General features: G+C 41.6%; 1 protein-coding gene and 1 long non-coding RNA gene across 3 annotated transcripts in view; one reads left to right on the top strand and one right to left on the bottom strand.

Annotated features, from left to right (window-relative positions):
- LOC117347762 overlaps positions 1 to 7,296 on the bottom strand; it is a 41,212-nt gene extending 33,916 nt beyond the window's left edge. Inside the window, exon 1 of one of the 2 annotated variants that reach the window (XR_004536830.1) lies at positions 7,074 to 7,296. This is a non-coding gene — a long non-coding RNA (uncharacterized LOC117347762). The remainder of the gene's footprint in view (positions 1 to 7,073) is intronic. The other variant, XR_004536829.1, reaches the window with a different exon arrangement.
- TMPRSS4 (transmembrane serine protease 4) overlaps positions 4,238 to 15,897 on the top strand; it is a 35,255-nt gene continuing 23,595 nt past the window's right edge. Inside the window, exons 1-3 of the mRNA XM_033919117.1 lie at positions 4,238 to 4,435; positions 13,816 to 13,864; positions 14,512 to 14,694. Coding sequence (XP_033775008.1) covers positions 4,433 to 4,435; positions 13,816 to 13,864; positions 14,512 to 14,694 — 235 coding nt within the window. The 5' untranslated portion in view covers positions 4,238 to 4,432. The remainder of the gene's footprint in view (positions 4,436 to 13,815; positions 13,865 to 14,511; positions 14,695 to 15,897) is intronic.

Raw genomic sequence — 15,897 nt, 5'->3', positions numbered from 1 at the left:
TCTGAGTTTGAGCGGGTGCCCCCTTGTGACCGAGGGTCCCTTGGGAACGAATATGTCTTACAAAAAGAGAACTCTTTTCCACTGCTTCCCTCTCCTTTTTTCTTTCAGTGCCTCCTTTAATCAGCACAGTAAGTTACAGCAGTATTCTGCACTAACTTTCTGGCCCCTTGGAAGATAGTCAGTCATTACGATACCTTCCTGATCCCAAAACACTGTGGCCATGACCTTTCCTGCTGACTTCTGGGTCTTGAATTTCCTTGGCCTTGGAGAACCTGAGCGCCACCATTGCATGGGCTGTTTTGTCTCAAGATCATAGTGGTGTAACCATCTTTCATCAACAGTAATTAGTCACTCCAAAAACCTGGCACCAGCTCTCTGAAAATGCTGCAAAATCAACTTGGAAGTGTCCACTTGACATCATTTCTCATCAGCATTCAAACATTTGGGCACACACTTGGCTGACAGCTTCTGCATATCCAGCTGCTCGTGGATTATATACCCAACATGTTCCCTGGATATCTGTAGTGTCTTAGCAATTGTTTAATCTGATATTTGCCAACCTGCTAAAATCAGATCATGGACATCGTTAACAATTTCAGGAGTTGACACCGTATGAGGCCTCCAAGACCTTGCCGCATTTTCAGTCTCAAAATCTCTAGGCTGAAAGTGGAGTATGATGGGCATTTGTCACTATACATTCATGGATTTCCTTTGGAGTTTTCTTCTGCAGAAATAGGAACTTCATGACGACTCGGAGTTCCGCACTTGAAAATTACACACTTTTTGTTGACATGGTTCAATCAATGATCTGAAACAATGTCAAAACATAGCATTACAATTCTGCAAATTGGCACTTTGCAAAATAAAATAAGTTCATATAATGAGTCAAAATGTTGTATGATCATGGCACCAAAGTACTAATGTAGCAGTATAGAACCAAAAGGTACAAATCAAAACTACTTTTGATACTTTCACTGGCAAAAAACTCCCACACAGAATAACTCAGGATTAGAAAACGTCAAAGTTACCCAGAGGCACGCTCAAGGACTTAGCTGACAAAAGACAAATTAAGCTCCAATGCTGTCATGTCTTCTCCAATCTTCCCAACAAGCGACTTTGTTTCACCAATGTTTGGCTCATCAGTGGAACAAACAATACAGTCGTCTTTAGTCAGCTAAATCCTTGAACGTGCCTCCGGGTGACTTTGCCCTTTTCTAATCCTGAGCTGCTCTGTGAGGGAGTTTTTTGCCAATGAAAGTGTCAAAAGAAGTTTTGATCTGTACCTTTTGGTTCTATACTGCTACATTAGTCTGAGGCTTTTCTCCCTCTTTTTGGGTGCATGTTGGGTTTGAAGAGGGCAGTACCTCGACGCCATGATCACACATTTTGACTCATTATATGAACATATTATATGCTGTGTGTCCTCGTATAATTTGTTAAAAAAAAAAAAAAAGTCTCTTTCCAGCTACAGTGGCAAAATAACTCTCAGAATTTAGGAAGTTGGTTGGGCTGAGAACTTTTCATCACCCCCTCGTATCCTTTTCAATAATATTAGGGCTAAAAGATATTCCATGAAATTGCTGAGTAGCACTGTTAAAACAGTTTCTTCACTCACTGCGCCATTAAATTGTGGACTTTGTTGCCAGGGGACATTACAAAAATGGATAGTACAAATAGGTTTAAAAACAGTTTAGACAAGTTCCCAGAGGAAAAGTTCATGAAATATTATTAGCCATATAGACCTGGGAAGACCCCCATTTATCCCTGGATAGAAGTAACAAGGAACAGATCTACTCTTTTGGGATCCTGATGGCTACATGTGACCATTGTTAAAAAAAGGATACTGGGCTTTCTTATAAGAACATAAGAAATGCCTCCACCGAATCAGACCATTGGTCCATCCAGTTCGGTGACCCGCACACGCGGAGGCCAATCCAGGTGTTCCCTGTTTACGTCCTAGGTGTTCCCTGATGAAGACCCTGTTTTCCCGTATCCCTCAATGTGATTTGCAAGCAGGTGTGCGTCCAACCTGCACTTGAATCCCATAATGGAGATTTCCGTCACCACCTCCTCCGGGAGAGCATTCCAAGCGTCCACCACTCGCTGTGTAAAACAGAACTTTCTGACATTAGTCCCAGGCTTGCCACCCTTCAATTTTAGTCTATGGCCTCTCGTCCGAGTCACATTTGACAACGTCAATAATGATGCTTCTTGTTCTATTATGTCAAAACCTTTTAGGATTTTGAAAGTCTCTATCATATCCCCTCGCAGCCTTCTCTTCTCGAGGGTGAACAATCCCAGTTTTACGAGGCGTTCTTTGTAGCTCAAATTCTCATTACCTTTTACTAGCTTCGTGGCTCGCCTCTGCACCCTCTCCAGCAGAGTTATATCCTTCTTTAGGTAAGGAGACCAGTGTATACTTTCCTCCTCTTCCACTTCCCCCCCATCCTCTCTTTGCCTTTCCTCTCCGTTTTGTTTCCTCCTCCTACAGTCTCTCTTCTCACTTTCTCTTCTCTAGCTCCCAATCGCTTTTCATTTCCCTCCTCTTCCTATTTTCTTCTTGCTTCAATGTCTATTCCTGAAAAGGTTATATTGTGATTTACTAGTAACAGGATATTACTCAGAACTTGGGTGTTTTCAGTGAATTTTTCCAGGTGAATAAAAGAAACTTGGTATAGAAAGGAAGCTCAAGACTGACATGCAGCTAATTACCTGCACAACACAGCCGTGGAATGCAACTGAGAATGACACCTTCTATGTTTCGGAAGAAAAAGGAGATCCTGCATTTCTGGTTGTCTTCTGTGACTCATTCATCCTGATCCAGGAGGCCCATCTTCATCCCAGTGTCTTGGTCTCAGCAGAGGGATCACGGTATTTCTCATAAGTTCTTGTTGGCTAACTCAGTGGTTCCCAACCCTGTCCTGGAGGACTACAAGGCCAATTGGGTTTTCAGGCTAGCCCTAATGAATATGCATGAGAGAGATTTGCATATAATGAAAGTGAGAGGCATGCAAATCTACTCCATGCATATTCATTAGGGCTGTCCTGAAAACCCGATTTGGCCTGGTGGTCCTCCGGGACAGGTTTGGGAACCACTGGGATAACTTGCAAATCCATGAAATAAATATTGTTCCTCCATATTTAAAGTTGTAGGTCCAAAACGCTGAAACAGACTACCAACTACTTTATGTGGACTGCAAAACTGCGCAGAATTTAAGAGAATTTTTAAAACTCTCTTATTTCATTAGGCACATGGAAATCAGGTTCAATAATAAACTCTCTCGTTTTTGAAAGGACAAGATGTTATACCAAAGCAGGATATTTTTATGGGCCAGTTCAGGATGTGTTTTATGTTTTTAACTTTGGGCTCCTTTTACTAAGCTGCAATAGCGGTTTTAAGCACGTGCTTAGCGCGCGGTGAATTGCCGCCCGTGTGCTAGACCTTAACGCCAGCATTGAGCTGGCATTAGTTCTAGCTGCTTAGCGCAGGTTTAGCGCGCGCTAAAATCCTGCGTGCGCTAAAAACACTATCGCAGCTTAGTAAAAGGAGCCCTTTCTATATGACTTGAAAACCACCAAGTACTCTTTGACTAAGCAGTAAATAAATATTGTAAAAAAAAAAAACCTACAACCAACCAAACTATTCACATAACCCTATGCAGGGTCTAGTTTGAGTCCACAGCTTTCCTCTTCATGCCTTACTCTAAACCTCTGCAAGGTCTTGTCCCATTATTTTTAGGAATTGTTCCTGTCTTCATCCTAGTCTGGAACTAGGTACGATACCTACTGTCTCTTGAGAAAAAAAAAAATCACATTTACTTGACAAAGAACCACCAATCATGTCTTAATGACAAAGGAAAAAGAAAAAGTCTGATTAATCACAGATGCGTAAATATCAGCTATTGCTTATTCTGGCTCAAATTCATGAGAAGGATAAATAGCACAAGACAAGGCAAGAAAAAGGTATTTTGTTTCCTCAACCCTAGTCAGTTAAACTAAACTAATGGAGAAGCAGTCATGCAGGATTAGAAACAATAGAATTAATTACACACCTGGTCAAGTGAGTCAAGTCATAAGGCTGCATGGAACTCAATTTACCTTGTTAAAGGAGTGTGACTAGTGTAGAGTTTCCACAGCACCAGCGATTCCGGTTTTGCCACTTTTTATCAGCGATTTTTTTTTCCGTATAAGAAGCTCCTGTGCCCTGACATGAATGCTAGTGGCAAGTTACGGCAGACAGAAGTGGGAGGTTTTTGGAGCACTGGGACACACCTGCTCAGGTGGTGGGGAAAACGGCAGCAAACTGGGAGGCAAGTGCTAAGAAGTTTGGAGGTCCTTGAGGAGACTCCTCGGGCACTTTTTATTTTCATCCTTCTCACTGCTGGAGGATTTGGGAGTTTGACCTGCTGGAGGATTTGGGAGTTTGACAGATATGGTGAGTTCTGGATCCCAATATATGTCATTTAATGTGGTAACAGAAAGTGAGGTGGCAGGAGAAGGGACTTGAACTGCCTGGCCAGGATCTGTAGCACCTGACATGGAATATGACTGCCTTCTCTTGTACTATGAAGCATGCCGCTTCACAGCAAGGCAAAGACATGGAGAGTTACAGTCACCGGTCAGTGAGCTGAAATCCCTACCTCCTCCGGGCTTTCCTTAAAGCTACGTAGCTTGGAATTGTTAACGGAAATATCATACATTTACAATGCCTTCACTAAGAGTGAGTTCTTTGGAATCTTGGCCTTAATTTATTGAAAGTTAACACAACTGAACCCTTTCACTGGAGAGGACTCTGCTACATCTGATGCTAGACTAGTATTACTTTTTTTAACATTATTCACCGAGTAGTGGCAATGCACACAGCAAGATAAGACTGTGCTTATAAGGACTCTGGTCCAGAGGGTTCAGCATCAGAAGGGTTAAGTAAGTTACTAACTCATTGTGGATTAAGGCTGAATCACCAGACTTTATGGCTTAAAAACAGCATTGTTTATCTGGTTTGGATGACCTTTAATTCTTCGCTCATTACTTCCACCTTCGTGTTTACGATTTTGATTAGTTTTTTGTTATTGCTGTTTGCTTTGTTTTCGATAAGTGAAAGAAACAGAACATGTATCCAGATTTGACCCATTCCTGCTTTATGGGTCACTGGCACACATAGCTGGTAGCCAACTCATAAACTTTGCCCATTGTTTAGCTTACTAACTGGGAGCCAAGAGATATGATATTTGGTTTCATCACTGCGGAGGAATATTTGTGTCCTTATCTGCATAGTGCGAAAGTCAAAATGCTGTTTAAAACTAGACACAAGGCTGCAGAACGCTTCCAACCATAACATCCTATAGAATTGTGGGGCCCAATATTCAACTGGTGGAAATCAGTGTTTTGATAAGTGCCACTGGTGTTAAATGTAGAAATACAATGCTGGGCCATGTCCAGGCACTGGCATTAAATTCTGGGTTTCCAGAGCTGGCTAACACATAGAAGGTTAAGTGTAATATTCAGCATTTAACCGGCTATGGGATATCGCATAAAGAAAGGATTGACTTTTAAGTGATCCTATTTATGTGGTTACCCTGACTGGTCAAGTGCAATGCTACCCCCAAAATAGCCAGTTTTCCATTTGGCACTAACCAGTTAAGTGCTACTGAAAATGACTGGTTAGCCCCAAACAGGTGATTTAACCAGCCAGGAGCCATTTCTGGCTGGTTAAATTGCTTTGAATATTGACACCTCTCAACTTTTTAAATTTGGATCAAACATGTAAATAAGTCACAAAAAATTCTGAAATCCAAATGCAAAAGAATATTGCATGATGTAATAACAGGCAGAAAGAAAAGAAATATGACTTCTCTAGAGCAGTGGCAGGGCCACATTTTGGATTTGTAGGTACTTGGAGGGCCTCAGAAAAAAATAATTAATGTCTTATTAAAGAAATGACAATTTTGCATGAGGTAAAACTCTTTATAATTTATAAATCTTTCCTTTTGGCTAAGTCTTAATAATAATATTGTCATTTATAGCTAAAGAGACATATGATCAAGAAACTGTTTTATTTTACTTTTGTGATTATGATAAACATACCAAGGGCCTCAAAATAGTACCTGACCACTGCTCTAGAGGAACTCCCCTGCTTCCCTTTCTATAAAGCAGGGTAGATCCTTCTCAGTTCTTTTATGTAAGTTTTCAGGGGCATGCAAACTTACTTGCTTAAACACAACTAACATGTTAATGGTGCCCAGTATATATCAGCTTAATGACCCACACATCTGGGTAGCAACCATATGCCAATTTGTGAGAGAATGTTCAGGGGAGCAACTGTAGGTTATTACTTCTCTGCAAGGTCAAAGTCATAATCCCATATTATGATGTGCCTAAGTCAGGGCTGGCATCAGAGTAGGCACCCTAGGTAAACCTTTAGCCTTCTGCCCGCCTAAGATTTTGATAAACTCAACAATCAGGATCCCCAGAACACTATGCACATTTGGACATCACACTTAAGAAATCATTTACCTGGGTAAATAGGCTATCAAATGCCAATAAACATAAAACATATTTGAAAATTGTTCACCTCCCCTGCAAAATGATGGTGCTTTTAGTTTGCATGGCTGTCAGGATCTACTGTTTTGCGCTGACCTCAGTCCCTGCCTAGTCTGCATAATGCTTACACCAGGCCAGACCAAATCTAGATCATTTCCCTAGGAACACCATACTAAAGCGGTCCACACCCGGACCACTCTCATAAAGAATAAAACACTTGAATGAATTAGATGTAAAGCGTTGCCATAGGAAAATCTCTTAGTGAAGAAAGTCAGGGAAGGGATGCAGAAGCTGGAACTGACAGGAAAGGCAACAATGCCTTCTGCAATCATCGTGGCTGCTGGTGCAGGGGATCAGCCCACCCCTAGGTGCCGTTTTAGCCTATGCACCAAAGCAGTTACCTCTAAAACACGCTGCATTTATGCACTTAGAAATGAGGGGGTGGGGGGGGAGTTGATGTGTATATGCAACTGTACGCGCGGTACACATCCCGCGCCTTGGTTTTCTCTGAAGGGAGGATGGCCCCCACTCACCCGGGCCGTCAGCAAGCTCCGCATCCCGGGGATTAGCTCTCCGTCCCCTGTGCTCCGCGCGCGGCTTTGGCCAGTCTACGAACAGCGCGCGCACTGCCCAGCCCTAGACGTCCGGCGTTTGCACGCTCACTGCTGCTGGCACATGCGCCCTGCCGACGGCGCGTGTTTCCGGTTTGGGATTAGCTTCAGCGGATCTTTCCCCAGGACGCAATGGAGCTGGACTGGAGCCAAACGGCACGTGCCTTCCTTTGCCCCTGGAGTTTCAGTGATGATTGCTTTTGGCACGTGCGTTCTGAGCCCACCGTTTGCCAACGCTCTGGGTATTAAGAGAGTTATTTTGGAACATTATCCGGGTATCTGCAGCAGGTAGAGGTTATTCCTGGCAGAATAATAAAAAAATTAAAAAAGGGAAAATTCTGCAAAGTTTATTTGTAGGGGTTTTTTTTGTGTGTATGTGTGTAGAATACCTCTATCATAAGGCCTGAAATTTTTTCTTGCATTCTCCTTTCTCAGTTCCTTCTCTCTTTCCAACTGTTCTGTTAAATCCCAACATAACCCATAATTCTGCCTGCCCCTAAAGTCTTCTATGGCATTCTTCTCACCTTCCCAGCTGTCACTGTATCTTTACTCCCCTCAACCAAAGCAAGCTTTCAGGATCTCTGCCCTTTTGACATTTCTTCTCTCTCAATGTACACAAATCCATCTTTCCTCTGCATCCCTTATCCTTCCTGTCCAGAATATCCTCTCTGTGTCCTCGCCTTATTCTCCACTGTCCAGTGTTGCCCTCTGTGTCCCTTTCCCTATGCTCCTCCATGCCCAGTATCCTTCCCCTTTGTGTCTCTGTCCATCTCCACTTTCTTCCCTTCCTCCAACACCTACACTGGCATCAGCAGTTTTTCCTCTGTCCTGCTACCACCCCCCGTCATCATTCCTCCCTCTGTCTCCACTGCTACACCTGTCCCTCTCTCACTGCACTCTGAATCCCCTCCCTCAATTCCAAGAAGGAGCACTTTGAGGCCAATCTAATAACAACCATATCATGATGCATTGTAGGACCTGCAAGACTGTTTTCAATGTAGGTAAAAAGGCAAAACTGGTTAAAAAGTCTCTCTCTTGGCACTGTATAACTTGACAGCTCACCATTTTTTCTCCATAGCTGAAAGTATGTTGGTTGTATGAAGTTGGTTGATTTGGGAAATTGAATTACTTTCCAAATGTAGACTCAAGTTACAAGCAATTACACAAATCATTTCCATGACCAAATGGATTTACAATCTAAGTTGTACCCCAGGCAATTAGAGTAACTTGGCCAAGGACACAAGGGCACTCATTTTTAAAGCACATGGATGTCTCATAACAGCCATAAAATAAAAAAATTCCTTCTGCTGAAATCACAATTTTCAAAAAGGCAGAATGTGAACATTTTTACTGAGCTCGTCCAAATAGCAAGGGGGCATGTTTTGGGAAGGACTAGGGCAGGCCCAAAATTAGGACATCTTTCAATAACAGTGGAACAGGAAGACACGTCCAAGTCAAAAAAGGATGTTTGTATTTAGATCTGTTTCAATCATGTCCAAGTAAAAAAAGTGTGCTCTTGTTTGACCAGCTGATCATTAGAGGGATTATGACATGACCCCTCTATAATCCCCCATTTGATGCTGTCCCCTCCCACCCCCTTAAGAAGTGAAACAGAAAAGGGGACATCAGGGGCCATGACTGTATCAGGCATATCCAACAGAGCAGTAAGAGCCCTCAGGAGTATTCTACTGTCCATTGCAGTGGACCGTGCACAGGGAAACCCAGGCCCAAATTCTACTCTAACTAGGTTTTTTTAATGGAAACTGTGAGCCCTCCAAATACTACAAAATACCTTCTCTACCTACATATGGAAGACACCGGCAGGCTTGAAGGGTATTGTAGTAGTGTACAGTTAGGTACAGTAGGGTTTTTTTTCTATGCCTTGAGGACTCATAAAGGATTTGTTCCTGGGTACCATTTTTTAAAGTCCACCGCACTGACCACTAGGCTGCCCCTTTAATCTACAGGGATACCTCTGTGGCCATTTTTGTATAAATTACATTACATTAGTGATTTCTATTCTGCTTGTTCAAAGCGGATTGCATTGGAAGAGAGCTGGACATTTCCAGGAGGTTGCATTACATTGGAAAATTGCTGTTACAGATTACAAATTGAGGATTCAGATTACATTACATTGGAAAAATTTCAGGTTACGTTACATAGATATTTCAGATTACATTACATTTGAAAAAATGATGCAGGACAGACATTTTTAGCCTGATTTTTTGGCATTCATATTTTGGACTTTTCAGTTTGGAAATAGCTGTTCATTTCAGCGCAAAATTTCAAACAGGAAATCCCAACATTTTTCAGGTTTGAAAATAGCTGTGAGGTGGAAAGGGTTTTACTGGATGTAATGAGTGGGATGTCCCAATTCTAACTTGAACCTATCGAAATACCCTGTAGGAGTAAAAATGACAATACTCAAACTGAAAACTCCTATAATTAAAAATTATATACAGTATATATATATAAATGAGCACTGAGTGAAATAAAGAGAGAACTGCTCAAAATAGCTGCCTGCAGGGGAATCAGTGTATTCTTCACACTGTTTCTACTTCTAATTTTTCATACTGTTTCTGTGCTCTTTAATAAATAAAAAAAATATACTAATAACATCTTCAAAGTCATTTCCAGGATCTCAATTCATTGGATTTTTTTATCTCTTCCATAAGTTTTCTTAGTCATTTCATTCATTTCAATACATTATCATTCTTTCTAATTCATTTTCAAGTAGTATACTGAAAATTTCTTATCCCCCTAGATAACAGCTTGTTAGTGCAATATCGCTGTGGGGCGTAGTGTAACAGCGACATTGCACTAACAAGCTAAGTTATCTAGGGGATAAGAAATTTTCAGTATACTACTTGAAAATGAATTAGAAAGAATAATAATGTATTGAAATGAATGAAATGACTAAGAAAACATATGGAAGAGATAAAAAATCCAATGAATTGAGATCCTGGAAATGACTTTGAAGGTGGTATTAGTATATTTATTTATTTATTAAAGAGCACAGAAACAGTATGAAAAATTAGAAGTAGAAACAGTGTGAAGAATACAAAAAAAGAGGAAAAAAAAGAGATTAGAATAGAACAGAGGACACATTTGGGTGAGCCAGTGACGAGTGCTGCCACACTGTACTGCAGGAGTATTGTGTTCAGTTTTGGAGACCGTATCTGGCGAAGGAAGTAAGAAGACTTGAAGCGGTTCAGAGGAGGGCGACTAAAATGATAGGAGGCTTGCGCCAGAAGACGTATGAGGAGAGACTGGAAGCTCTGAATATGTATACCCTAGAGGAAAGGAGGGGCGGGGAGATATGATTCAGACGTTCAAATACTTGAAGAGTATTAATGTAGAACATAATCTTTTCCAGAGAAAGGAAAATGGTAAAACCAGAGAACATAATTTGAGGTTGAGGGGAGGTAGATTCAAAGGCAATGTTAGGAAATTCTACTTTACGGAGAGGGTGGTGGATGCCTGGAATGCGCTCCCGAGAGAGGTGGTGAAGAGTAAAACTGTGACTGAGTTCAAAGAAGCGTTGGATGAACACAGAGGATCTAGAATCAGAAAATAATATTAAAAATTGAACTAAGGCCAGTACTGGGCAGACTTGCACGGTCTGTGTCTGTATATGGCCATTTGGTGGAGGATGGACTGGGGAGGGCTTCAAGGGCTGGGAGGATGTAGATGGGCTGGAGTAGGTTTTAACGGAGATTTTGGCAGTAGGAACCCAAGCACAGTACTGGGTAGAGCTTTGGATTCTTGCCCAGAAATAGCTAAGAAGAAAAAATTAAAAAATTTAAATTGAATCAGGTTGGGCAGACTGGATGGACCATTCGGGTCTTTATCTGCCATCATCTACTATGTTACTATGTTAGGAATCAACAGCGGCCAAGTGGCATTCTGGCATTCCCCTTGTGTCTTTTAAAAGTATCATAAGCTGCTTCATAAGGCATGATATAAATTTAAACAATATTTTGAAAAACCTTTGAGTGGATTGATATTATAGAGTGCCTAATAGGATTATAATTCTAACTTGGACATTTTTTTTTGAAAATGCCCTTCAAGGGATGCTAGTGGGAGAAGTGAGATTTGAACCCTGACATCCCTTGATGTTCTATCTACAAGGCAACTCCTCCAAATTTTATTTTTTTTAACATATTTTTTCCTCAGCTATTCCCGCACATTCAAAAAGAATAAAAGTAGGAATAGAAAGATGACTCTTTGCCTGAGGAAGTGTCTCTAAAACAAATTTATTGTGAGCCCACTACTAAAGGTCTGACCCTGGTAGCTTTTCTGGTAGGACTGGATGCACTCCTGATTGTGTAAATATTTCTGGGATGACTTGTTTGTTTTATAGATATAGGTATATGTGGTGTATTTGGTTTTTGTTTTTATTATGCTTGTGATGTGTACCCCACCTTGGGTAAAGGCAGATTATAAATAATATACCTAATCCTAACCGAAGGTCGGACCTTGATTTACCAGGGCAGAAAGTAGGAAGCCTTTCTCTGTGTACTAAAGGTCATCGCCTGACAATATGTTCTTCTATTTTCTGCCACACCCTAGCTTTCCGTGTTTATTGTTGTAGCTATTTATTATTGTGCATATAATAATATGTCTGTGGTGAAATCTCTTAAGCTCAGGCTGTAGAGAAGTGTGTAGAATGTTGCCCGCCTTGTGCTTGGCCTATGTGAACTCCGTGTATGCGATTTCAGCTTCCAACGTCTAGGGTTTCATGCTATAGCAATAATCCCTTTAGAAGCAAAAATGTGATTATCTCTAATATCATCATCGCTCAACATATTTTGCAATGAATAAAGCAATTATATCTCCTTTTATTCAAGCAAAACAGTATCTTTAGTAACTGCTTGCCTGATTTTGCAGTGATGGTTTGTCTTCTTAATGCTAAGTTTTCCTGTCGTTTCTGTCAGAAGAACCCAATGGAAGCGCAGGGAGCAGACAGAACCTGAGCAGTGAAATATTATTCATAGCAGAATTCCCAAGAGTGAAGGATAAGGGACCAGCACATCAGGACACTCTCCAGTATTAGAGGGAATTCGTTATACCAACAAACTCAACGTGTAGTATTTATACACGTCTCCCTCAGTATTTGCGGTTTCCGTATCTGCGGATTCGCTGAGTCGTGATTTTTCAGATGCTGACTCTGCCCCCCAAAATTACATCATCACTAAAGTTTTTTTTCCTTTTACTGTACCGATAAAAAAGTGTTATTGCTTACCATTCACTCTGAAAATCACTGCTTCCATGCTTTCTCCCACAAATTCGCTGCTTCCATGCTTCCCAGTGTGCACTGAGAAAAACGCTGCTTCCCAGCATCCATAGAGATAAAGGCTTCTTCCCAGCATGCTTGCTTAATCCAAGCCCAGAAATCACTGCTTGCCTAATCCAAGCCCAGAAATCGCTGCATGCTGCTCCAAGTTATTTGCGGTTTCAATAATAAAAATGAAGATTTTTTCTAAAAACCACGAATAACTTTTAAAGTTATTCGCGGTTTTTCCATATTTGTGCCTATGGTCCACCCGCATCCCCAGCGAATACGGAGAGAGAAGTGTATAGAAAGACAAGTAGTAATCAGAAGATGGCATCACTATAAAAAAACATGTAACTGTTGCTAATCAGACATAAGTAGAGATTTTATAATGAAAATATTTTGGCCCCATAGACACAAAAAGGAGGTTGAATTAAAACACATTTAACCCTATTTTGCCTGGATGTGCCTGAATTTTTCCATACTAGAAATCCCACCAAGGCCATTTTGATCCTTTCTGTTGACCTTTCAGAGAATATATCCTAAATCCATTCCCCATGGAAGTAGACTCCGGCTCAGTCTTCTACACAAACTCTTTGGCTCTAGAGACCTCTCTAGCACCCAAGTGATTGGCAGAGCCACCAAGTTACCCAGTTCCAGGAGGGCGACATTTTGGTCAATTCTGGTTTTGAACTTTCATCCGAAAGTAGCATGCTATCAATAGTCATGGATTCTACCCATTGAAATCTGTGCCCCTGGTCCCATTATGTATCAGGATAGAGTTGTAAGACATCTAAGACTGGCTTAAAATCTCCATCTTAGAACTAGGTAACTTTAAAGCTCTGTATTAGCAGATACTTTGTACATGGGGCTGTCATACAGTTCTTTGGCATCTGGAGCAAGAATTCGGCTTCCTGTGCACCAAAGACATAACTGGTAGAATTATGCCTATATTTATGAAGCTAAATTCTTCATTGAGTTTATTCTCAAAAGGGAAATACTGTCAAATAAATTAATGAAGACCAGCATAAAAGTTAAAACTGATTTGGAAAAATTTTATTAAAAAAAATATATATAAATATTTAAAAAACTAAAAATTGAGAAAAAGAGAACACATAAGATCAATGATAGCTCACCGTAGGGTTATTAGTTTGAAATATACATCAGACTTCTAGCCTGTGAGCACTTGAGATCGTTCGTAGTTCTCTATTGGATATATTAACTTGTACTTTAGCCAAAAGTTCAAGTAAGTTTAGTGTGAGTCACAATATTTATAGGATTATTAAAATTATACATAGGACCTAAATGTATCCATTCCCTTCCTGGAAATCTGATGAGTATATTTCCATTTCATTCATTGTTGGTTTCTTTCTCTGCTTTGATTCACAGCATCGGACAGCGGATAATCATAACACTGAACGGCCTCGGAATACAGCAGGTAAGTGCTTCATATGTCTGAAAACTGTGCTACAGGGGCTTTGAAAAGGAGCGGGAGAGATACAGATAGAAAAGAGGGGAGAGCCGGAGACACAGAGAAAGAAAGGCAAGAGTAAGAGAGAAAGTTGTGAGCATTATAGAGAGTAAGAGAAGAGAGAGGGCAGCAGGGAAAGGGACAGAAAGCTGGAAAAGTAATTATAGACATAACCTTCTGATATGTGGCGCTGCCGATAAAGTCACTGCAAAAGGAGAAAAATGCAAATCCTGTGTCTATAGCTTGGCCAAATCTCCAACATTTCTCTCTCTTCATTGCCTTTTCTAACTCTGTTGATTAATTACTTGTAATCTCACTGTAACACATTGCTCTCTTGCGGCCTCCGTTAACACTATTGCCGCCCCTCCCCCCCTTTAACAAGCCTGGATCGCTAAATGTTCTGCTGCTGCTCCAATGCTCATAGAATTCCTATGAATGTTGGAGATTTAGCACTCCGGGCCATGATAGACACTTCTACCGTGGCTTAGTATAAGAGGGCCTTGGTTAGTTTCTAATGATCTCATGGTAATATGTCCCTTTCCTATGACCTCCAATAAGGTTTGTTGGTAGTGTCATAGTAATGCATCCCATTCTTGCTCTTTCTTTCATCCTAGGTACTTCCCATGGTGCTGGTGCTGCCCATGGCCCCAGAGTCGTGCGTGAAACTAGACCCAGAGGGCCTGCTGTGCACCCTACTCCACATGAATCCAGCAAGTTGACTCTGTTCAAGAAAATTGGGGTCCCAATCATCACAGCGCTCTTGGTGGCAGGCGCACTTGTTGTTATTGGAATCCTCAGTAAGTCTCTCTCATCTTCCCAAGAGTGACAAATGATCCTCAACGTGTCTGACGCTCCCTTTTTCTTTGGATATGAATTTGCTCTTCTGCTGTCTCTTTTTAGCTCTTCCATAGGATAGAAGGGGAGACCTGTCTAAGCAGAATGCCAGGTCACTAGAGTTATTTTGAACAGAGTAAAGGTTACTTGAAACAGCCTGTTCTATATATTCACTCAAGAGCCACAGCAAGTGGCTGTGGTCTAGGGGAGTTGAGACCTTCTGTTATGGCTGTAGTACCTGAGAGTGTTAGATTCTCATATGTGGCTGTATTGTTAGAGAATTTTCCATATGGCTGTAGTAGGGGAGTGTGAGGATCTAACATGCCCAGGGACTGCGCACACAGGCGGGAGCGGACCGCTGAGCAAGATGGACCTCTGGTCTGACTCAGCGGGGGCAACTTCTTAGGTGTCTGTAACACTAATCTACCATAATCTAATCTTCTATTTCTGCGTCGCTCGTACCTATAGAGGCTCAAGGCGACTTTAAAGGGAGGGGAGAGGATGGGGAGGGAGGAGAGGAGGGAGAGAGGGAGGTGGATAGGTAGGAGGGAAAGGGAGAGGAGAGGAGGTGGGGGAAGGGGAGGAGAAGAGGAGAGGGTATAGGAGATTAATTGCCAAACAGATGGGCATGAGATCCTCACAAGTGTCTGTACTACTAGAGAGCATTGCAGGATATATCAGATCCTCCCATATAAGCAGGGCTTAATTTGTGGGTGAACATCCTGGAATGTAATTATACCCACTTTTTTTTTTTTTTTTTTACTCCAGTGCAGTAGGGGCATTCTGCTCCACCCCTCCCTTCCAAGCAGCCGGAAGGGAGGGGGTGAGCTTGGAGCAGAGAACAGTCACTATTCCTAATCCAACCCCTCTCCTCCTGTTGCTTCTGCCCCATCCAAGCTCTCCTGGCCCCACAGTTTCACTTTATTTTTATCTACCAATTAAGCCCTGGGAGAACGTGAGACTCTTAGATGCAAAGATAAAACTAGAAAACACTGCGGCAAGTGTGGAGCTGTCATAAATGTCCATACTTCTTTGATTGCACCACAGAAAGGCAGTGTATTGGAGAGCACTGTAGGGAGCTCTAAGATTTAGGAGACAGGTTTTGAATGGCGTATAATGTGGATTTCATGGACACGTGCAGACCCCCTCATTCATTGACCCTGGGC

The sequence above is a fragment of the Geotrypetes seraphini genome, chromosome 13, assembly GCF_902459505.1.
Source record: "Geotrypetes seraphini chromosome 13, aGeoSer1.1, whole genome shotgun sequence".
NCBI lineage: Eukaryota > Metazoa > Chordata > Amphibia > Gymnophiona > Dermophiidae > Geotrypetes > Geotrypetes seraphini.
The sequence above is the reverse complement of the archived record's forward strand: the minus strand, read 5'-3'. Positions and strand labels throughout refer to the sequence as shown.